A 24,957-nucleotide genomic window follows, 5' to 3' on the forward strand; every position below is an offset into this window, starting at 1 on the left:
AAAGTGAAAAGTGAAAGTGAAGTCGCTCAGTCGTGTCTGACTCTTAGTGACCCCATGGACTGCAGCCTTCCAGGCTCCTCCATCCATGGGATTTTCCAGGCAGGAGTACTGGAGTGGGGTGCCATTGCCTTCTCCGATCACAAAACTATGGAACCTTAAAGCCAAAAAGAAATCCAGCGATCATCTAAACCAAGTTCCTCATTCTAAACATGCAGAAACTGGGGCTTTGTTAGAGATGGGAGGTGACCTGTCACAGAGTCCACGGTATGGCCAGGGCTAAAACATCTTCTGTGTCTGTGTTCTTTCCACCACATGGTCTCAGGAAACCTGAGAACCTGGAACTCAGGTTTCCATTTTATAAGTATGAATGCCATTAAGAATGAAAATAAAAATCTCTAAGAATTAGAACACCTAGATTCTATGCCCAAGTGGGTGACCCTAGGCTGTCACTCAATATTTATGGATAGTTGTCTTCAACATAATAAAATCAAGGCCTAGCACTTGGAGCGACAAGAAAATCTCTACACTGCAAATTACGCAGAGCAAGTTGCCCGCAATAAGAAAGCTCAGTATAAAACCCCACCGTCTGCAGTCCCACCACACCTATAAAACAGATTGTCTCCCATGCTTTTACTGCGATCTCAGTGTTTGCTATTCATTCCAACCAGATTTCATCTGCTAATCTGGTATTTAATTAGCCAGGAAGAGGGTAGGACCACAACAGTAATCTTATTATAGCAAAAATATGACCATGTTTTACCTCTTACTCCCCTAATCTCCAAGAATTACAATCAATATATTTTCTTAAAGGACACCTGACATCTGCCTCATTTAAAATTATTATCTCATTTTCTCCTCTGAAGGGCCTGACGAGCTGGATTAGGCATCTGAAAGTACAGCCCTATCTCAGAGAAGGTGACTGACTTCTAGGGCAATTTCTCAGCCAAAGTACCAAAGCTGGCTGTGAAGTGGAAACAGAGAAGAGGCTCCTGGCTCCTAGCCCGTGCTCATCCCAGACCCTGTCTCGGATGCCTCCAATATAAGCCTAACAAGCAGGGTATACCCTATCCCCTCCAAAAAAGAATATGTGTAGTGTCTTTAAGGACATGGTAACAGGCTGTGACGTGTTGTCAAACCAGTTCACGACGGTAACTTCTGCAGCATCTGCAGCCCTCTTTCAGTGCTTCCTAATTCAGAGATGGTATCTATTCAGTTCCTCAAGCCAGAATCTGATCAAGAAATCATCCTTGAAACTCCTTTCTCCTATGTTCCCTGACATATCGTCAACCCATCATCAAGCCCTATCACTTTTACCTACTAAGTACCTCTTGCAGTCATCCACTCCTCCATCACCAATAAGTAAGCCCACGTTACCATTTCTCTTACCTGGACCACTGCCAAAAATGTCTTGATTGGTATCTCAAGCCTCACAAACCCTTCTCCAGTGTGTTCTCTTCATAAGAGCTTCAGGGATCTTTTCAAAACACAAACCTTGTGACTCTCCCTCCTCATTTAACTGGTTCAAGGCTCTCCTATATTCTCAGGCTGCAGAGGACACCCCTACAGCCATACGTATAGCTTCCCCCTGCACCATAATACCTCAGTCCTGGGCTCCAGCACACAGCCTTCTAGTTTCCCAAATCTCCAAGCCGCACCCCCCACCCCCGCCACTTGCCTCAGATCCTCTGAAAGTCCTTTCTCCTCTCCCTTCACCTAGCTAGTTCTTACTCTGCCTTCAACTCTCAGGTTGAGTCACCTTCACAGAGATAACCATCCCTGACAGCCTAGATGAGGTCAGATGCCCCTATGAAAACCCTCCTAAAGCCTCCAGTATCTCTCCTGGAACTTGGTAACTAATTAGTTGTGACTAGCAGAGAAGGTCGGAGAAGGCAATGGCACCCCACTCCAGTACTCTTGCCTGGAAAATCCCATGGACAGAGGAGCCTGATAGGCTGCAGTCCAGGGCGTCGATAAGAGTCAGACACAACTGAGCGACTAACTTCCCTTTCACTTTTCACTTTCATGCGCTGGAGAAGGAAATGGCAACCCACTCCAGTGTTCTTGCCTGGAGAATCCCAGGGATGGGGGAGCCTGGTGGGCGGCCATCTATGGGGTCGCAAAGAGTCGGACACGACTGAAGCAACTTAGCAGCAGAGGCAGCAGAGACATTATTTTGTCAACCAAAGACCATCTAGTCAAGGCTATGGTTTTTCCAGTAGTCATGTATGGATGTGAGAGTTGGACCATAAAGAAAGCTGAGTGCAAAAGAATTGATGCTTTTGAACTGTGGTGTTGGAGAAGACCCTTGAGAGTTCCTTGGACTGCACGGAGATCAAACCAGTCAATCCTAAAAGAAATCAGTCCTGAATATTCATTGGAAGGACTGATGCTGAAGCTGAAGCTCCAATACTTTGGCCACCTGATGTGAAGAGCTGACTCATTTGAAAAGACCCTAATGCTGGGAAAGATTGAGGGCAGGAGGAGAAGGGGATGACAGAGGATGAGATGATTGGATGGCATCACCAACTCAATGGACATGGGTTTGGGTGGACTCCAGGAGTTGGTGATGGACAGGGAGGCCTGGCATGCTGGGGTTCATGGGGTCGCAAAGAGTCAGACACGACTGAGAGACTGAACTGAACTGATATTGTGACTGTGGGGCTTCCCTGGTGGTTCAGGGGTAAAGAATCCGCTCACCATTGTAGGAGATGCGTGTTCGATCCCTGGGTCGGAAAGATTCCCCTGGAGAAGGAAATGGCAACCCACTCCAATATTCTTGCCTGGGAAATCCCATGAACAGAGGAGCCTGGTGGGCTACATTCCATGGGGTCACAAAAGAGACACGATTTAGTGACTAAACAATACTATGACCGCAATTTCGCACTTAGTTTGGTGATTATTTATATAACATCTATCTTCCTGCCAAGAGAGGAAGCTTCATGAAGTCAGAAACCAGGTCTGTTTTGACTCACTACTGTATCCAGATTTTACTTAACAGTGCCTGGTATGTAGCAGACTCTCATTAAATAGGAAGTAAATAAACAGCAATGTGGTCAAAGGAAGCCAATACATCTTCCAGCACTGACCACGTACACTACGTACGCATTTATAATTCTCATTAAATCCTCACAACAGCATTTTCTGATAAGTATCATGAAACTTATTTTATAGATATGAAAACAGGCTTAAAGAAGGTAAAGCGGTCTGCCCAGGATCGCACAGCAAGTAAATAGCCAAGTGAGAATTCTAACCCAAGCCTGACAAACATGCTCTTATCATTGCAAAATTCTGCCTTCCTTTGAAAAGTCTGAGTTGATGGTGAATTCCACCTCTGATGGGAATTTCTAGAGGATGGCTCTAAAATTAGAGGAAGCCTCCGGACTGGTGAGACACAGAACAAACTGCAGAAACGAGGCCGGGACAGAAAGCTCAGAGTGGAATAAGCTACTTTTAAGAACTCAGCCTTGAGAATTTAACTGCAGAAGAGGATGCTGAAAACACTTTCTTTTGTTGTAAGATTCTTATTTAACTCATTGTGAACACCACCCAGACAAAAATCCCAAAGCCTCCGCTGGAGATTTCCAGGTAAGGCTGAGCCACAGGAAGAGCACTGCATTCGTACAACTGTAGGGGCAAATAATCGCAGGAAAAGATATTTTTAAATTAATGAATTTGGTCCTTTTCTTGGTATACCACGGTGTGTGAATAAGTAGTAAATATCTAATAAATCTTGCTTTAGAAATAGAACAGACCAATAAAAACTGGTCTATGAAAAGGAAGGCTAGCAAAATACAACCACAGGGAGAAGTTGCCAAATGTTGGGGCTTTACTCTCCCTTATTTAAAAAGGTATGTTTCATGAAGCCAGTGGAAGAGAGAGACAAATAGCTCCTAATTCAAACAACAGAGTTACCTCAGATTGTCTGTCTCTCTCTCTTGAGATCTGCCTCGTAATAGGCACTAAGCCAAGTGAACCCCCGAAGCACTCTTATTGAAAGGAAGGAGGGAAATGAGATCGACAGAGCCAACTCCATTCTCAGCCACCTCCTCTGGTGGGGAGGACGGGGTGGCTGGCTAACTTTAGTGGGGAGGGAGGTTGGTCAGAAGAAAGAAGCAAGGTCAAAGGGCAGAAGGCCCTTAGGCTCAAGGCCATGTCTCAGCTCAGGCAGCAATAAGCAAAAGCTGCTGTCCAGAAACATAATCAGCACTTGGAAGTCCAGGTTATCATTTTTTGGAAAGAGATCCTGAAGCTAAAGTAGCTTACCATATAAGAGGGGGCTGTTTCCAGGGTAACAGAGAAGGAGCATTTTCCTCAGAAAGGCAATTTGCCTTTCCAAGACGGCGATTCGCTGGCCTTTTGTCTGCAACAGTTTTCAGTCCCTTCGCACTTTCTGCAAAGTTTTAAATGACTTTTCTGTGAAGAGAGCTACTTAATGCCAATGACTGTAGAAAACATTTGTTCATAATTATCCAGACATAGACTGGAACAATGCTGAAACAAGAGCAGCATGCAAAAATGTATTTAAGGACTATCATCCCAAAATGCTGCTAAAAGCTATTAACCAGTATGTGTTAATTGCCACAGCATTCATATTAATTTTCACTTCAGGCTCGACATTGTGGAATATTTCCCCTGATACATTTTAAACAAAGTTTAATTTAAGGAACTGCTTCTATCAACACTTATGAAAATTAACAGCCAAGCAATTAGCACTCATGAATTATCCCTTCCCCCATGCTCTCTGCAGCTTCCCTGTTAAAACAGTTTCTAACAGAGAAACGGTTACTTTCTAACAAGTTAACACAATCAAAGTCACAGTTGTTTATATGAATCAGAACTGGTTCTGCTTTTTAAAGTACCTGTCAAGGCAAACATCCTCCTCATACTCAGAGTGTAATTTCGCTAAGTCAAATAAGTAAGATATTTAATGTTTTAGTAAACTGCCAAGCAATACTGACATCACACTACCTTCTCACCTGATGTTTAGAAAATAGCCATTGCAGAAAGGAAAAAAAAAAAAAAGAAAGTAATTACTTGTCTTAATCTTCCTATTTCAAGTTAAAGGTCAAAACCCCACTGGACTGATTCCCTGGACTTCTACAAGCAGACCACCGTCACCCAGTCTGCTGTGAATCTTGTTTAACCATGCTAAACTCCAGGCTTGAAGAGCACATTTCCTCTCACTCTATCCTGTCAACAATCTAATGAAGTATAAAGCAAAGAAAGCAGGACTGGTCCGCACCCTTTACTTTACAGAGAGGTGGGGAGGGCAGAAGTGAGGTGTTTGCTGGGTGCTTCCAGCATGCTGTCTCAATCCTCCAGAGAGAGACACGCCACCACCACCTCATTCCACGTACAAGGACTGCAGCTTCACAAGGTTAAGTAACCAGCCTGACGTCACACCATTAAGTGATAGAGTCAGGATTCAAACTCAAATCTTACTTCAAAATAGATCTGCTTCCCAACTAAATTATACTGCCTCTTCCTGTGCTGGGGGTTTTATCCTATTTGATGGATTCATCAGGATTGTGAGGAAGGATCTCACTTTCTTTTCCTACGTCTGAGGTTCAGTGAGATGAAAAACCTGACTACGGTCACACAGCTGATAATCAGTATTTTTTTGTTAGTAACAGTCTTGACAGGAGGTGCATATCTGAACTTCTGGAGGTCTATTGATGATGATAATATTTGTAAATACAGTTTAAACAAAACAGTGATGTCAATGTACTAGCTAAGGCTTCTCAACTAAGTGGTAAGGCATGGAATGAAAAGATACTTTTTAAAATAAGACTCCATTTTTTTTAAAAGGTGGAGAGACAGGGCAGAAACCCACATATTTAGGAATACTGAAATCAGTGCTGAATGTTCACTGCCTATCACGCCTTCATTGCCTCAGAGCAACTCCCGGTCACACCCAACATTTCCCACATTCAGGGAGATCACAAGGATCAGCACAAAAATGTTCCTATTATCTCACCTCTAAAACAGAGGTTGGTTTTGTTCATTAATCAGAGGTTCTGTTTTTAACAAGCCCAAAGACTTGAGGCAGATGGCTGAGCCTGGTTTTGCCTTGTCCAGCTAAGCATTCCTTAAAACCACTTGCAATCTGTCTTGGTCTGTTTTCAAATGATCAGTAAACAGGGTTATTAATAACCTACGAATCTAAAACAGGTCATGATAGCCCTGCCAATTTGCCAAAAAAAATAATACAAACACAGTAATGGTAGTGGTTTAATCGCTAAGTCATGTCCGACTCTTTGCAACCCCATGGACTATAATCCACCAGGCTTCTCTGTCCAGGCAAGAATACTGAAGTGATTTGCCATTTCCTTTTCCAGGGGATCTTCCCAACCCAAGGACTGAACCCGGGTCTCCTGCAGTGCAGGCACATTCTTTACTAACTGAGCTACAAGGGAAGCCAAAAACAGTAATAAACCTGATCAAAAAGCCCTTCAAAATTACCATAAAGCCTATGGCCTTCCCTCTCAACTGTATATCTTCAAGAAGTTATCAACCAACCACAATTTTAAAAAAATAAAATTATTTACCAGCTACAGGAACCAGAAACAATTTGAAAGTATTCACTTTAATTCAGCACAGTAGCTAAGAGATGCTTACCCTTGGAAGCACTAAAACCAACAACAATTCAGCTTGCACAAACTCTTAAGGATGCTTGCTTAACTCTGATGTAACTGTAAGGCCATACCAAAAACAAAATTCTTTTTTTCAAATCCAAGACTAGTTTAATCATAAAGAGGATTTCACAGCAGTTAGTCTCTTGAGGAAATACATAATTAAGTAGTTTTTTAGCATATTTAATTAGACCCCAAACTCTTTCCTGGCCCTTTCTCTCCCCAATTATGTACCATTTGCCCAAGAGACCTAAGCAACTCAGTTAATTATGTAAATAAGGCAAAAGTTATTCCCAAGAAAAGCATTGTGAATATTTGTAAGGGGGGTTAAAACTGTACATATTTTAGTGGTTTTAACAAACCTTTGCAAAAAAAGAAGGAACTATCAAAATACATGAAAAACTCTTACATTTGAAGCAAAAACAGGGAGTGATGACAAGATGGTGAATTATTAAAACAGGACACTCATTTCACTTCTTAAATATGAGCTGAATAAAAATAAAATAATTTTAAGTTACAACAGTAACAAAAATTTAGTGCTGAACATCAAATGATTTATGGGAAGAATCAATCTGGAAATTATTAAAGTCGACTCTCACAGAAAGGCTTTATTATCAAGGGGTTGACATGATCTTAACTCTAGAGGCAGCCATGGTGCTGTTATAACTACTACAATCCCATTATTATGCAATCACAAAATGCTAATTTCATCATTTTGAGGTGTTATTTGAATAGTCATTTTAATTTCTAGGTTACGAAAAGGCTTGACTCAAGTATAATTCTCTATTAATCATTGAGATGTCACTGAATATCATATTGATGCATTTCACAAAGATAAAAGAAAGACTAATTTAATATGTACAGTACAATATCCTTCAAATATTAGCCACTTTCATTACACATCTGCCAAATGCATCAATATTAAATAATAGATGAGAACAAGGGTTTAATTGTGTTTTAGCAATTGTAATATGTAGGATAATAAAAAAATAGCATTGTATCACAAGAAAGACTTATCGATATATAAATCTTTCTTAATCAATTGTACAATGGTGATTGGGCCATGCTCACACCCTTTGCTGATTACAAATACATTTGATATGACAAAAAACATCATGAGTTGTAAGTGTAAACACACATCTAGCAAAAATAATTCCTTTGTGACTGAGGAAATGGTTTAGTTTTCAATTCCTTCCTGGCACTTCAGAAATTAGGTATATATAACACACAGAGTTCACAACCTTCAAACAATTCCAAGTGTAAGTAATTTATAGGAGACTCTAATAGCATAATCAAAATTCTAGAATATGGTATTTTAAAAGATCTGTGCTATTTTGTTGGCAAAGCATTACCACATATTAATTACTCCAGAATTCACTGCATCCTCAAACAATGAGATGATAGGAAACAAATAAATTCCAGCCATGTAATCTAATCCCAATAATAACGTCTCACATTTCCAAATGAATCAACTGCAGTATTTCCGAAAAAAAGTCCCCTTAAGCCCAACTCACTTGTTTCCAGAGGCTGACATTCCCGTTCCCTAGGGGACCCTTCTCTCTGCTGTATTCCACAAGCAGCAGCAGGAGATGGGGGCAGGGGCAGACTGAAGAGCAGCTCTTCACAGGATACAATCTCTAACTTACTAAAAGTGCTTTCTGATGTTTTAGGGGGAAAATTCCTGAGCAAATTAGGATTTTATGTTACTTATGCATTTTGTTTTTAGCTTCTGTTCTTCTCTGCCAGTATCAATGACCTCATGTGCCAACGGCCATATATGCTTACTTAAGGAAATGACAACCCAGCTGTTGTTGGGTATTCTTGCTTGAGAAATCCCATTGGCAGAGGAGCCTGGGGGGCCACAGTCTATTGGGTGGCAAAGGGTTGGACATGACTTAGATACTAAACAAAAAACCAGTGAAACCATGCTGAATCGTATGAGATGAAAGTGTTTCAAAGTAAAGAACATCACCATGCTCAAAGATGACAACTGAAAGAACCAGCATATAACCAGGACTTGAATATGAAAAGTGCAAACATAAGCAAAGAGTTCTATGTTTATTAATTGCAACTGTGCTGAAATAAGACAAATTGTACACAATCCCTCCAGGCAACAAGCTATCATTCAGCACCCCCACGCCACTGACAGACAGCAAACATAATGGCAATAAATTAAAAAATCGACTGCTACAGTTCTGAAAGAAGCCCAGCTCAGTTTGGGATAGACACAGAATGTGGGAATGCAGGAGAGTGGGTGCTCACGTAGAGCTATACTCCACTTAAAACAGTGGTCCTTTTTCTAAAAGGAAAATAAACACACTTTAATTTTACAAACTGTAAATTGTCAGGACAGGAAAAAATTAAGTCATCCTGCACAGCAAGAGTCAAACGAGATTCAATAAAATACTGAAATGCAAAGCAACGTCCTAGAATTCTGAAGAGAAGCTCTAACGTCCACAATTTGTGGAGTTATAATCAAGACTCATACAAGACAATGCAAACTGCCTCCCAGAACCATTTTCAAGGCTTTCCCCACAGTTAGACCTTAATTAATCACAACCCGACTAACCCAAACCTTAGGACATAAAACAGGAACACACACATTCCTATCTCAGGACTGTTTCTGTTTTCATCCTCCCAAACATATTACTGTGGAAACCACAGTTAAGCCCAAATCCAGACCTTTTCACACCCTCAGTCTTTGAAAATGTGAGAGACATCCTTTGTTTATTCTGACTCCCTTTTGAAACCTACTTAAATTTAAATCTGATAAAAATAAGAATGACAATAACAACAGTAACTCCATTCAGTCGAGGCGTTACCTGAAGGGATGCGTTCCAGTTTACTTACCTTGCCATCAAATTTGGAGTACTCATTAAAGGGATTATTCAGCTGCAGGGGGCACTGCTCCAGGCGTACAGATAATATAGACTGCTTCCCAGAATTTGGAGGTTTCTCTTTGAGGGACTTTTTTTCAAACAGTGACTTTAACTCCTGGGCTGTGATACAAGAGGAAGATAAAAACATCTTTGTGATTACAACAGAGAGAGACGGCCTGTGTCTACCTTCCCTAAAGTCTTCCTTGGAACCTTAAGCAGGAGTATCCAAGGACATGTTCAGGTCTGATATGTGCAACAGGCCTAACATATACTGTTATGTCTGTGCACTAAACCAGCAGAACACTGAAATATACATGTAGGTCATGTTTGTCAATTTAGAAAGACGAGGGTTTAAGGAAAGGGGCAGAGGTCAGATAAATCAACAGAAGGGCTAACCCAAAAGAAGAGCATTTCACAGCTGCGAGATCTAAGCTTTGGCCTGGCTTTGCCACTAACAGATGTGTGATTCTGGACTATTCACTAAACCTCTCTGGACTTGTCAAACCAGATAATCCTAAAGGACTCTCCTCCCTCTAATTTTGAAGTTCTGGTTTTTCAAGGACATGGTTCACAACTTAACCCTCTCATGGTTCCCAATGTGTACCTAGCACATAATGTGGATGACAAAGATGAAGAAGTGGAAAAGGAAAAGGAGGAAGAGTATTTATAATAACAGTAATTAAAATACATTGAGGAAGCCAATTTATCTCATCTAAACCTCATAACAAACTTATGAGGTAGACACTAGCATTATCTCAATTGTGTCAGTGTGGAAACTGAAGCATAGAATAGTTTGATTAGCCCCTGGTCACACAGCCTGTAAGAAGCAGGGCTAAGATTTGCACCCCACCAAGGCTCTTAGCCATTAGGCACTAATGAACACAGTAGACCTTCAATAAATTTCACTGCATGAATCAATGAATAAAATAATGATTGAAGGAATTCAGATTAAGTTATTAAATCAAAATCTTCAGCACTTACTCATTAGTGAACCAAGACAAGTTAGTTCCATACCCTCTCAAAGATCATTTAATTCTCTATATTAATCTGAATGTCATTTAAGGTGATAGCTGGATGCTAAGTACATGGGGGTTCACTGTACTTTTTATTTTTGTGATGTTCGAAATTTTCCATACTTAAAGTTTCAAATGAATCAATCTTAAAATATGCAATAACTAAATTCAATCCATTCCATTCTTGAGCACAACCAACCGGAACTGAGATTAAACATAATTCTGAAATAGTCACTTAGAACTTTTTAAAAAGGTAACAAGTTATTTTCAACAAATTAGTGGGACAACTTTATCAGATGAGTCCCTATAGATTTATATGGCAAACAAGGAGAAAAGGACCTGTTGCTATGAATGTATAATTAACAGATATTAATCTGTTGATTACATATACTTACAAATTCAGAATGTGGATTAGATAGCAAAGTGACGTATTTTTTGTGTGTGAATGAATAGTATGCTAGCTTCTTGGGCCCAGAAAATTATTTAATAGTAGCATACATTTCTGAAAACCTCATGCATTTAGTGACCTGAATCAACAAGAAGGCTACTATGATTATGATATGCATGCATACAATCTGATATGTCCAGAGAGTGAACCTCCAAATCCAGCCTCCCGGGTCAGCAGAACAATGGAAAGGGAAAGGGAGAAGGCAGATGGACCTCCCAAAGGCCAGGGCAGAATGGATGAGGAAGTATGTAACTAAACACAGACCTGTACAAGGATAACACCTGTATGATACAGTCTTAAGACTGAATCATCCAGATCAACTATCTGTAATTACGATTACCAAACTAGGATCTCACCGAGCACTGTGCTGACTGAATACCTGAGCATGGAAATTACTGTACACATGTGTTCAGTCTGTGGTAAGGAGTTAGGTGGTGGTGGTCGTTTAGTTGCTAAGTTGTGTCCAACTCTTGTGACCCCATGGACTGCAGCCCACTGTGTTCCTCCATCCATTGGATTTTCCAGGCAAGAATACTGAAGTGGATTTCCATTTCCTTCTCCAGAAATGCCACCTTTTAAAAAAGAATTAGATCCTTTTCTCCATGATGTAGGAACCAAAGGAGGAAGGGGGAAAGTGTCATAGGTTGAGGAGAGAAGTCCAACTGGGAATTAGTCAGAGAATGGAAGAGTTAATACGTTACCACTTCACACTTAACTCTACTGATAACAGTACAGTGACTTTGATAAGTCACAACTTTGATAAACTCACAGTTTCTTCTGGAGCTATTGGTAACTTATCTCTTAGGATCACTGTGGGGACAAGATAAGAAGACACCTGGCATTGTTCCTAGCACCCAGTAGGTTTTTTGTTTTTGCTTTTCCAATACTTTGTCCACCTGATGCTAAGACGTTGGTGCTGGGAAAGACTGAGGGCAGGAGAAGAGGGTGACAGAGGATGAGACGGTTGGATGGCTGCACCAACTCAATAGATATGAGTTTGAGCAAACTACGGGAGACAGTGAAGGACAGGGAAGCCTGGTGTGATGCGGTTGATGGGGTTGCAAAGAGTCAGACATGACTTAGTGACTGAACAAGAAGAAATAGGTGCTTGATAAAGGATCATTCCTTTCCAAAGTACAGCAATAAACTTGTTGATTGATTACAGGTAGAACAGCACTTCCAATATTTAAAATACCACTTTAGTAGCAATCTAAAATGTTCTTAAGTGTGTATTTTAATCTATTGCTATTAATGTATAATTAATAGATTTTAATCTGTTGATTAATGTACTTATATATTCCAGAATCTGGATTAGTGATTCCTGGATTTCACTACCAGAGGCCCAGGTTTGATCCCTGGCTATAGTATGAAGATCCCACAAGTGGTGCACCACAGCCAAAAAGATAAAATACGTAGGTAAACACCATTTTCAGTTCCATTCAGTTGCTCAGTCGTGTCCAACTCTTTGCGACCCTGTGAACCACAGCATGCCAGGCCTCCCTGTCCATCACCAACTCCCCGAGTCCACCCAAACCCATGTCCATCGAGTCGGTGATGCCATCCAACCATCTCATCCTCTATCGTCCCCTTCTCCTCCTGCCCTCAATCTTTCCCAGCATCAGGATCTTTTCAAATGAGATCAGCTCTTCACATCAGGTAGCCAAAGTATTGGAATTTCAGCTTCAACATCAGTCCTTCCAATGAACACCCAGGACTGATCTCCCTTAAGATGGACTGGTTGGATCTCTTCGCAGTCCAAGAGACTCTCAAGAGTCTTCTCCAATGCCACTGTTCAAAAGCATCAATTCTTCGGCACTCAGCTTTCTTTATAGTCCAATTCTCACATCCATACGTGACCACTGGAAAAACCATAGCCTTGACTAGACGGACCTTTGTTGGCAAAGTAACATCTCTGCTTTTTAATATGTTGTCTAGGTTGGTCATAACTTTCCTTCCAAGCAGTAAGCGTCTTTCAATTTCATGGCTGAAATCACCATCTGCAGTGATTTTGGAGTCCAGAAAAATTAAGTCAGCCACTGTTTCCACTGTTGCCCCATCTATTTGCCATGAAGTGATGGGACCAGATGCCATGATCTTCGTTTTCTGAATGCTGAGCTTTAAGCCAACTTTTTCACTCTGCTCTTTTGCTTTCATCAAGAGGCTCTTTAGTTCTTCTTCACTTTCTGCCATAAGGGTGGTGTCATCTGCACATCTGAGGTTATTGACATTTCTCCCGACAATGTTGATTCCAGCTTGTGCTTCCTCCAGCCCAGCATTTCTCATGATGTACTCTGCACATAAGTTAAATGAGCAGGGTGACAATATACAGCCTCAACGTACTCCTTTTCCTATTTGGAACCAGTCTGTTGTTCCATGTTCAATATCATGGTAAACCAAGCCTATGTCCCGACCAGCAACGCTGAAGAAGCTGAAGTTGAACTGTTCTATGAAGACCTACAAGACCTTCTTGAGCTAACACCCAAAAAAGATGTCCTTTTCATTATAGGGGATTGGAATGCAAAAGTAGGAAGTCAAGAAATACCTGGAGTAACAGGCAAATTTGGCCTTGGAGTACAGAATGAAGCAGGGCAAAGGCTAATAGAGTTCTGCCAAAAGAACACACTGGTCATAGCAAACACCCTCTTCCAACAACACAGGAGAAGACTCTACATATGGACATCACCAGATGGTCGACACTGAAATCAGACTGATTATATTCTTTGCAGCTCTATACAGTCAGCAAAAACAGATGGAGAAGCTCTATACAGTCAGCAAAAACAAGACCAGGAGCTGACTGTGGCTTGGATCATGAACTCCTTATTGCCAAATTCAGACTGAAATTGAAGAAACACCATTTTACAAAAGTAAAAACTAAACTGTGGTGATATAAATTGGAATAGTAATTGCCTTTGGGCAGTGGATTAACTAGAAAGCGCGAGGGAACTTTCTGGGTTACAGAAATGCTACATACTTGACTGGAATGTTAGTTACCCGGGTGTGTATGTTGGCAAAAATCATCAAACATTTAACACTTGTACATTTCAATGTATGTAAGCATACCTCAATAAAAAAATAAACAGGGAAAACTTATATAAATACCCTTGTATGCTGATAACTTCTAAATGATTATTCCTAAATACTCATTAAAATTACAGACTTGCATATTCAACTTTCTATTTCACTCCTCTACCTGGTTGCCTGATGGCATCTCAAACTTTTCATGTCCTTATATAACCAACCTCTTGATCTTTCCACTAACCTGCCCCTTCCACAATCATCTTCTCAGTTAATGTCAACTCTGTTCTGCCAGGCAAAAAACTTAAGTGTCATTCCACTTTTCTCTTCCACACTTTATCCATCAAGAGAAACTTTAGAAGATATCCAGAACCACCTATGGCTATGGAAGCTGGATTATTACCACCATCTTCAAACTGGTCTTGTTTCCACATTTTCCTCCCCCACCCAACCCAGAGCCAGCTAATGAGTTTTTTTAAAAATATGAGTTATAAACTTCAGAATAAGAAAATGGATAAATCTGATGCTATAAAAATAAAAACTTCCTAATTATATAAAGAGTCTCAAAGTAGAGAAGACATTGATCAACAACCCTATAGAAAAATGTACAATATATAATATCCACAGGAGAAGAAACTCAAATAACTCTTAACCAAATGGAAAGATGTGCAACCACATTCACAATAAGAGATATGCAAATTAAAACTACACACTGATACCACTGCACTTCTATCAGATTGGCAAAAATAAAAAATGTTAAGGCTAAGAGGAAATAGACACTATTACTAGAGGGAATGCAAAAGAGTAAATTCTCAATGAAGGGGGAATGTGGGAATGTCCAAGAAAACCATATATTTACCTCTTGACCCAGCAATATCACTTTCAGGATCTGATCCTAGGGATATTAGCAATAAAACAAAACTCATATGTGGGAGGCTTTTCACTGCAGTGCCATCTGCAACAGCAAAAGCCTGCTGCTGCTGCTAAGTCGCTTCAGTAGTGTCCGACTCTGTGCGAACCCATAGACGGCAGCCCACCAGGCTCCCCCGTCCTTGGGATTCTGGAGTGGGTTGCCATTTCCTTCTCCAATGCATGAAAGTGAAAAGTGAAAGTGAAGTCGCTCAGTCGTGTCTGACACTAAGTGACCCCATGGACTGCAGCCTACCAGGCTCCTCCATCCATGGGAGTTTCCAGGCAAGAGTACTGGAGTGGGGTGCCATTGCCTTCTCCGACAAAAGACTGAAAACTATCAAATATCCTTCCACAAGGGCCTTCATGGCTAAACTATAATACATCCACATCATGAAACCTATCTCCATAGATTGCTCCACATCCAGAGTAATTCTCAGGATACGTTGTTAACTGAAAAATGTGTTGCATAAAATAGGGTGTATTATGCTATCTTTAATTTTAAAAAAGGGGATACGAATGTGAATATGTTTATATATAGTTGTAAGTGGACAGGAGAGCCAAAACCTTTTTTAAAATGACTAAAAGAGTAGAAGATAAAGATTGAAGCTAGATTTCTCTTCTTTTATGTATTTAACTTTGGAACCACATAAATGTTTTCTGTAATTAATAAAGGAAAATGCAACCTCAAAAAATAAAGCAAAATGAAATACATGAACCTAAGCGTAGTATTTAGTTGGTAGTTAAACTACAAAGAGACGAGTTATTTTAAGTAACTTTATCACAGAGCAACATGACTGTATTTCATAGTGGAATGTATTAAAAAGATTAAAAAAATTCTTAAAATGTTCTCACTAATCATAATGTTACTAATTACATTCATATTTCAATTCTGGAACCAAGGTTTTCAGCAAGAGAAAAGATACATAAACATAAAATCAAAAAAATTAAGTAGAAATTCTTAAATTTGAATTGGAATTATCAGCACTAACTCACAATGTATTCTCTCTCTAAAATTTTATTTTTTTCTGAGCTCTACTCCATTAAAAGGCCTATTAAAAAAAAAAATCAATCCAGCGAGCACCCCTAGAGCTCACTTGTGGTCTCTCAATGGCATTTACCACTAAAAAGAATCAAGACTCCCAGGAGAAATGACTGATTCCAAATGTGGGGAAGAAAATGGGCAAGATGAACCTGCAACATCTTGTTATACAAGAAAGCAAGGAAGCTATGAAAGATTACTGGAACAGTGTCAAAGAAGTTAGAAGCAAATGTGAAGGGACTCACTATACAAAAGGACAAGATTAGCATAAAAAAGAATAACTGCAATGAATAGAAAAATATAATCTATGCTTAAAGCCCATGAGTGGATAATGATACAAAGGGAAAAAACCCTCATTGGTCACCTATACAGGACGCTAAGGAATAAACTCTTCATCCTGAAAACTACTAACAAAGGGAAAGAATCAAGCATTTATCCTACCTTTCTTGTAGGAACTGTATAGTGGGTGGCCAAATAATAGATAGGGGAAAGTTCTTTATATAAAACTTGTTAATAAATGAAGAAAGACTGATAAAATCAGAAATCACTATTTCACAACTAAAGAAAGCTGAGCGCCAGAATTGCTGCTTTTGAACTGTGGTGCTGGAGAAGACTCTTGAGAGTCCCTGGGACAGCAAGGAGATCCAACCAGTCCATCCTAAAGGAGATCAGTCCTGAATATTTACTGGAAGGACTGATGCTGAAGCTGAAACTCCCAATACTTTCACAACCTGATGCAAAGAACTGACTCATTTCAGAAGACCCTGATGCTGGGAAAGACTGAAGGCAGGAGGAGAAGAGGACAATAGAGGATGAGATGGTTGGATGGCATCACCAACTCAATGGACATGAGTTTGAGCAAGCTCCAGGAGTTGGTGATAGACAGGGAAGCTGGCGTGCTGCAGTCCATGGAGTTGCAAAGAGTTAGACGTGACTGAGCAAATGAACTGAACTGAATGAAAGAATCTGGACTTCCCAAGTGGCTCAGAGGTAAAGAATCTGCCTCCCAATGCAGGAGACCTGGGTTTGATCTCTGGGTTGGGAAGATTTCCTGGAGAAGGAAATGGCAACACACTCCAGTATTCTTGCCCGAAGAATCCCACGGACAAGAGGAGCCAGGCAGGCTACAGTCCACAGAGTCACAAAAAGTCGGACACAACTGAGCACGCGTGCAATGATAATGAATCTAGTGATGCTCATCAATGGCCACTAAAATCAGCAGACGAGAGGCTGATGGGAGTAATTTAATAATGAATGGACAATACCTGATTCTACCATCAATCTTATCACAAATAAAAAGAACCAAGAAGACATTCCATGTTTACTAAAATGATGCAATAGAAAATACAGATCAGTATGAACATAGTATTCTTACCAAAAACCAAACTTCAATCTGAGTAATTTTCCAGATCCAACCACCAGTTTATAGGAAATAAAGAGGACAGAGGAACATATTAAATGAGATTGTGGGGATATGATTAGCAAAAGCCAGAATGCAGAAAATTCTATGGGACAAAAGACCCAGTTTCTTTAACAAATAAACTACAGAATAAAAAGCTGGAAAAGAATCCAAATCTGTAGATTAAAAAGGAAATGAGACATGTTACCCAGAAGTAATGTGTGGACCTTAGATCTAGACCTGAACAAACTAAATGGGGGGAGGGGGGTTTGAAACAAGGAAATATTTGATAACTGTAAAGAATTCCTGCTCATTTTTAGAATAGTGGTAGTGCAGTTTAAGTACACATAAAAAAACATATAAGTATTTAAGTATGCATTTATACAACAGCAAGGATTTGCTTAAAAATAATCTGGGAGGAAAGGGTAGGTGAACATACAAGTGACATGAGACAAGACATAGACTACTAAAACTGCTGAAGCTGGGTGATGCGCATGGGGGTTCATGACACCATTCTCTCTAGTTTTGTATATGTTTGAAAAAGTTCTTCTTTGTTTCTGTGTCTGAAATTTCTTATAATAAATAGTTGTTTTAAAGGAAATTTAAGCTGGGAAAAAGAAACTAAGTCACATATCATATCAGTACTCTGATCAAATCACCTCACCCAGGTCCTTACAGGACCATCTGTGATCAGGTCTCCCATGGCTTGCTTCTCCGACCCCACTTCCCCTTCTCACTGTGCTCTAACCAACAGGTATCCTTCCTTGCTTTTCCACCAGTACATCAGTCTCACTTCCAACCCAGGACCTTTGTACTTGCTGATCCCTCATCTTAGAACACTCATCTCCCATTACCTGCCTGGCTCACTCCCTTACTCCCTTCAGATCTCTGCTCAACCATCACCTTCCTCATGTGGCCTTCCCTGATTACCCTATATAAAACAGCAAAATCCCCTGCCTAGCACTCCTTGGAGAAGGCAATGGCACCCCACTCCAGTACTCTTGCCTAGAAAATCCCATGGACAGAGGAGCCTGGTGGGCTGCAGTCCACGGGGTCGCTAAGAGTCGGACACGACTGAGCGACTTCACTTTCACTTTTCACTTTCATGCATTGGAGGAGGAAATGGCAACCAGTGTTCTTGTCTGGAGAGTCCCAGGGACGGTGGGGCCTGGTGGGCTGCCGTCTATGGGGTCGCACAGAGTCGGACACGATTGAAGCGACTTAGCAGCAGCAGCAGCACTCCTTATCCCCCTGAGCTAGGTAATATTTTTCTCTGTGCCACTTATCCCATTCTGACATCCGACATACTGTGTCTGTTAACTCTTTCTCCCCCACAAGCTCCATCGGAGGAGAGATTTTGCCTCCTGTTTACTGCTGTACCTTTCAGGCCTATAACAGTGCATAACTGTTCAGTTGCTCAGTCATGTCCGACTCTTTGCGATCCCATGGACTGCAGCACGCCAGGCCTCCCTGTCCATCACCAACTCCCAGAGTCTATTCAAATTCACGTCCATTGAGTTGGTGATGCCATTCAACCATCTCATCCTCTGTCGTCCCCTTCTCCTCCTGCCTTCAATCCTTCCCAGAATCAGTTCAGTTCAGTTCAGTTGCTCAGTCGTGTCCGACTCTTTGCGACCCCATGAACTGCAGCACGCCAGGCTTCCCTGTCCATAACCAACTCCCGGAGTTTACCCAAACTCATGTCCATTGAGTCAGTTATGCCATCTAACCATCTCATCCTTTGTCATCCCCTTCTCGTCCTGCCCTCAATCTTTCCCAACATCAGGGTCTTTTCAAATCAGTCAGCTCTTCGCATCAGGTGGCCAAAGTACTGGAGTTTCAGCTTTAACATCAGTCCTTCCAATGAACACCCAGGACTGATTTCCTTTAGGATGGACTGGTTGGATCTCCTTGCAGTCCAACGGACTCTCAAGAGTCTTCTCCAACACCACAATTCAACAGCATCAATTCTTCAGCGCTCAGCTTTCTTTATACTCCAACTCTCACATCCATACATGACTACTGGAAAAGCCTTGACTAGACGGACCTTTGTTGACAACGTCTCTGCTTTTTAATATGCTATTTAGAAAGTGAAGTAGCTCAGTTGTGTCTGACTCTTTGCGACCCCATGGACTGTAGCCTACCAGGCTCTTCCCTCCATGAGATTCTCCAGGCAAGAGTACTGGAGTGGGTTGCCATAACTTTCCTTCCAAGGAGTAAGCGTCTTTTAATTTCATGGCTGCAATCACCATCTGCAGTGATTTTGGAGCCCAGAAAAATAAAGTCAGCCACTGTTTCTCCATCTATTTGCCATGAAGTGAGGGGATCGGATGCCATGATCTTAGTTTTCTAAATGTTGAGCTTTAATTCAACTTTTTCACTCTTCTCTTTCACTTTCATCAAGAGACTTTTTAGTTCTTCTTCACTTTCTGCCATAAGGGTGGTGTCATCTGCATATCTGAGATTATTGATATTTCTCCCGACAATGTTGATTCCAGCCTGTGCTTCCTCCAGTCCAGCATTTCTCATGATGTACTCTGCATATAAGTTAAATAAGCAGGGTGACAATATACAGCATTGACGTACTCCTTTTCCTATTTGGAACCAATCTGTTGTTCCATGTCCACTTCTGACTGGACCTGCATACAGGTCCAGTATGCTTCCTGACCTGCATACAGATTTCTCAGGAGGCAGGTCAGGTGGTCTGATATTCCCATCTCTTTAAGAATTTTCCACAGTTTGTGGTGATCCACACAGTTAAAGGCTTTGGCATAGTCAATAAAGCAGATGTTTTTCTGGAACTTTCTTGCCTTTTTGATGATCCAGCAGATGTTGGCAATTTGATCTCTGGTTCCTCTGGTTTTTCTAAATTCAGCTTGAACACCTGGATGTTCACAGTTCACGTACTGTTGAAGCCTGGCTTGGACACTTTTGAGCATTACTTTGCTAGCGTGTGAGACGAGTGCAATTGTGTAGTAGTTTGAGCATTCTTTGGCATTGCCTTTCTTTGGACTGGAATGAAAACTGACCTTTTCCAGTCCTGTGGCCACTGCTGAGTTTTCCAAATTTGCTGGCATATTGAATGCAGCACTTTCACAGCATCATCTTTTAGGATTTGAAATAGCTCAACTGGAATTCCATCACTTGTACTAGCTTTGTTTGTAGTGATGCTTCCTAAGGCCCACTAGACTTCACATTCCAGGATGTCTGGCTCTAGGTGAGTGATCATGCCATTGTGATTATCTGGATCATGAAGATCTTTTTTGAATAGTTCTTCTGAGTATTCTTGCCACCTTTTCTTAATATCTTCTGCATCTGTTAGGTCCATACCATTTCTGTTCTTTATTGTGCCCATCCTTTCATGAAATGTTCCCTTGGTATCTCTAATTTTCTTGAAGAGATCTCTAGTCTTTCCCATTCTATTGTTTTTCTCTATTTCTTCCTGTGTACTGTAGGAGCTAAATAAATACTTGTTGAATGAATAACTCTGGATCAGACAAGCAGACAAAGTAGTTGTGGGGAAAGGGAGCAGAACAGGAGGAGGAAGGAGAGATCAGATGAGCACAAAAAAAGCATAAGACTGGGAAACGTCCCAGAGCCCTTCCTCCTGGTTCTAAGCCATTCATAAGGCACAGCTGTACTTCCTGAATTATTCGATCTCACGTCGCTCTTCAAATTTAACTTCACTTTCTTTTCGTTATTGGCCACTGGAAGGTGTTTGTTTTTTTTTTAATATAGAAGCTTTGGCAACTTTCCTGAACCCTACCTGCAGCTGACAGAGAGAGAAGGAAAGGTGCAAGGGAACATCAAAGGCCCTTCAATACCCAAAGCGCCCGGAGCAGCTCCTTTCTGCCTGCAGTATGGGAGAGAAGGGGACAGAGTAGACAGACTACGGTCTCTGCAGTCAGAATGCCCAGGTTACAAGTTACTTACCACTTGTATAGAAATATTAACAAGTATAGAAATAAGTAACAAGTATAGAAATATTAACAACTAATTTGTTCTACTTGCATGAAGTCAACTTAGTGGGTGGCATATAATCCAGTGGTGCTCAGAGCTGGTTACCCATTAGATTCACCCAGTGAGCTTCTGAAAAATACAGATTTGTGGACCCCAACCTCTATCTACTAAATCAGGAATTCCACAGACAGGGCCCAGAAATGCATACAGATGTCATGATAACACTTTTGGATGCATTTCTGACTTTTATAGACACTGCACCTGGGAACTGTTGCTATATAACAGAAGTCATATAAAGAAAACCAGGAATATTCATAAGTAACTGATATAAAGTACATTATTATTTTAAGCTATTATTTAACCTTACATGTAGCCTTGAATTCCACTAGACTTCAAACTTTTTGAGGACGGGAATCATGTATTCCCCGAAGCACCGAGTGGTGAATTACTATGCACACAGAAGCTGTGGAAGAAATACTTGTTAAATGACTCAATGCATAAGAATATTAACTAATTTTGTAAGTAATATAAAACACCACTTTAAAACAATAAAATTAAAAATACTAGTCCTTGATTTGACATTATTCCTGACAACACTGTCTTCCAATGACATTGGCCTCAAATTTATCCACGCAGTTTTAGTTACAGAAACACTAAAAGGATCTTACAATAAGGTATTACGTTTATCACATGGTCTTGTGGCACACGCGTCAGTATGTTTATGAAGAACTTCGAGGTACGGACCAGATGGCTTCTAGGATCCTTTCCAACTCCTGTGGAAAGGCTGCATTTAGGCAGTATCTTAAAGAATGGACCGGACGCAGACAGAATAATTATGGGAAAAGAACACTGCAGGGGAGATCATCACATTCACAATGATGATTCTTCTAGTGGGGAATGAGGTAAAACAAAGATAAGGAAAAGCAGATGAAAGGATTTTGAACAAAATGTAATTAGCATAAAAAGAGTGAGTAAATGCATGATAACTTAGCCAAAATTCCCAATTAAAATAAAAATGATTTGGTCACAGCATTCCTTGCCAAAAGAGTATGAGTTTGAGAGATGTGTGAAAACAGAATGGCTGCTCCGTTTGCCAGGGAGATGTTTAGTGGACTGAGGACTCCACTTTTCTAACCATTTCAGGATACCTGGGTGTAAGTCTGTGGTAACGATGGAACCCAGCTTAACAGAAAATTCAAAGGCGTTCCTCTGTACATTGATGAGGAATAACCACCAGGCAGGCTACTGGTCTGGTCAGAATCAAGGTCAACATTTCAAAGCATGGGCAGGCACTTTAAAGAGCCTTTCCAGAATTAAGATCTCAGGGTCAATTATTGAAATCTCTGAGACAGAAATAAGAAAGAAACTAAGGGAGAGAGAAATGGACAGTATGGTTAAAATGAAAGCAAACAGGGGACTGTTTATTTGCCTCCAGCACATTCTGTGAAACACTGAACAAAAGGTAGAGAGGATTTGACTTTAAGGAGTGGGTGATGGATGTATTAAAATTTATTAGATGTATCTCTAATTATTAGATTATTAAATGCATCAAAGTTTAGGTTGAAGAAGTTATTTCTCACATTATGAAAGGTGTCAATGCTGTTATTTGAGATGCTCTACTCCTCTATTAATTTATTTTTTAATGATTGTTATAAGATATGGAAGTAAAGATGGCAAAGCAAAGGGTAACTGGAGAGCTGGGCTTACTAAACTGGCTCTGAACTCATTAAGAAGCAATAAATAGGAAAAACACTTAAGATACACAAAAATTTTGAAGAAAGTAGAAAAGATAAATGATAGAAAGATTTCCCAGTTTGTGCTAAATACAACAGAGAGAAGTATTAACTAGATCAACAGAAAAGGCCACTCTGGAGAGATTTTAAAAATATCAAGGGCAAAACTAAAATGACATTCAAGGAGAATTACAGGAAGTCACAGAAGTGAGATATAAGGAGAAAGAAGTAGATGAGATTTCTGGTTCTACACAGTCATCACTTACAAGCAATCATGAAGAAAATAATACCCAATGAACACTCCTGGGTTTACAATCATAGTAGGAGAAAGCAATAACCACTTTATGTGATGTGGTTTAGCAGAAAGAGACTGGGCTTGAGATAGACAGTGCTAGATACAAAACATGACTCTACTGCACCACCACTTCCTAGCCTTGTAAATTCTGCAAGTTGTTCCTGTGACCTTCTTTTTCACTTGTTAACAACGGCAATGAAACTTACACCTTATAGAAGCATTCACTGGAAGTAATGCACATAAGGTACTTACCACAGCACTAGGTAGGTGCTGCTATTACTGTGATAATCATGAATATTATTAGCTTCATAAATATTATGTAGCAAAGGAGTCAGTCAACAAAAATTGACTGGTCACATATTATACGCCAGGGTAGTAACACGAGGTATGAAGAAGATTAAAAGATAGACTGCGGACACTTATTTGAAAGGAGAGAAAAAAGAGAACAGTCAAGGAAACATGATAAAACATTAGAAAATATTTTAATAGCATTCAATTTTATAATTTTTTAAAAAGTCTTCTCTTCTTGAAGTTTTGAAAATACATCAATGGTCAGCTTTTTAATGTACATACCACACAAACACATTCTGGAAATGCTGATACCAGCAACATAATGGTTTGTAAGCTAAAGGAAAAGAATCAGCATATAAGCAAAAAAGGTTGTTACTGGGGTCACTAATGCAAGGGAAAGTCTAGGTTAGAATTGCCAGGAGGAATCTATAATCTCAAGGCCCATCCAAACCACAGGTACACCTTGGCTCTAAGAATAAGGTACCAGCACAACAGTTTCTACAAAATGTGCCCTGCACTCATGAATTCCTGTCCCCCAGAACGAAGACTAGCCAAAAAGACAAGACCTAAAGAACACACAGCTTCGGAGGGCCAAGGCATGCAAGTGAAAGAGTTCAAAGCTCAAAACACAAGAGGTAGCAGCCTACGGTATTTAAAAGGATGAATTAAAAATAAAAGCTCTTACATACTAATATAAACTAAAGATATAAATCTCAAATTAACAATTAAAATTATTTTGATTTACCTGATTGCTTAGAATTTCTTTCTTTCCACTGAATATTTTTGCATTTGATCTGGTTTTGTCTCTCTTTTCGGAGTCGTTCTAATCTTTGAGCTTGAAAAGAAATATTATAACTATAAGTTTGTCAATGAAAGTTTACTATAAACAAAGACATAATTAACTACCTTTATATGAATAAAGATGTTTTATATTGCATATGTAGGGAAAAAGTCATAAAATTTTAAAGGTGGCACCCCTGAAAAGCAAATACCAACAAAAACATGAAAATATTCTTGATTTATAATTGAAATTAGAGGATATAAAACATTAATAGAGATCATAAAGATAGTATTAACATGGAAGAGAATAATAAAATGTGAAAACTTCTGTGATTAATATGACATTTCATTATATAAATCATTAATAACGGTCTTAAAGGAATTTTAATGCACAAATGAACTGAAGTGAATATTACATTACAGGAATAAAATTACTGTTATGAATTACTCTACCCGTTTCAAAAATTAAAGATAAATGAACTCAGACTAGACTATTAAAGTTTTAAATATAAAATCCTTTATCTAAAAATCATGAAAATTATAAAATGTCAAAGCTATATA

The 24,957-nt window shown here is 39.9% G+C and overlaps 1 protein-coding gene across 17 annotated transcripts in view; it reads right to left on the reverse strand.

Moving 5' to 3' along the window:
• The window catches only part of MAPKAP1 (mitogen-activated protein kinase associated protein 1), a 234,120-nt gene that overhangs the window by 178,129 nt on the left and 31,034 nt on the right, over positions 1-24,957 (reverse strand). For 10 of the 17 annotated variants that reach the window (XM_010844073.1, XM_010844067.1, XM_010844071.1 and 7 more), the window contains 3 exons: positions 24,362-24,451; positions 21,966-22,070; positions 9,483-9,631 (listed from right to left, as the gene is read on the reverse strand). In XM_010844073.1, the coding sequence (XP_010842375.1) occupies positions 9,483-9,631; positions 21,966-22,070; positions 24,362-24,451 (344 nt within the window). The remainder of the gene's footprint in view (positions 1-9,482; positions 9,632-21,965; positions 22,071-24,361; positions 24,452-24,957) is intronic. The other 7 variants (XM_010844080.1, XM_010844083.1, XM_010844082.1 and 4 more) reach the window with 2 other exon arrangements.

This window comes from Bison bison, unplaced genomic scaffold (assembly GCF_000754665.1).
Source record: "Bison bison bison isolate TAMUID 2011002044 unplaced genomic scaffold, Bison_UMD1.0 scf7180017864193, whole genome shotgun sequence".
Classification (NCBI taxonomy): domain Eukaryota; kingdom Metazoa; phylum Chordata; class Mammalia; order Artiodactyla; family Bovidae; genus Bison; species Bison bison.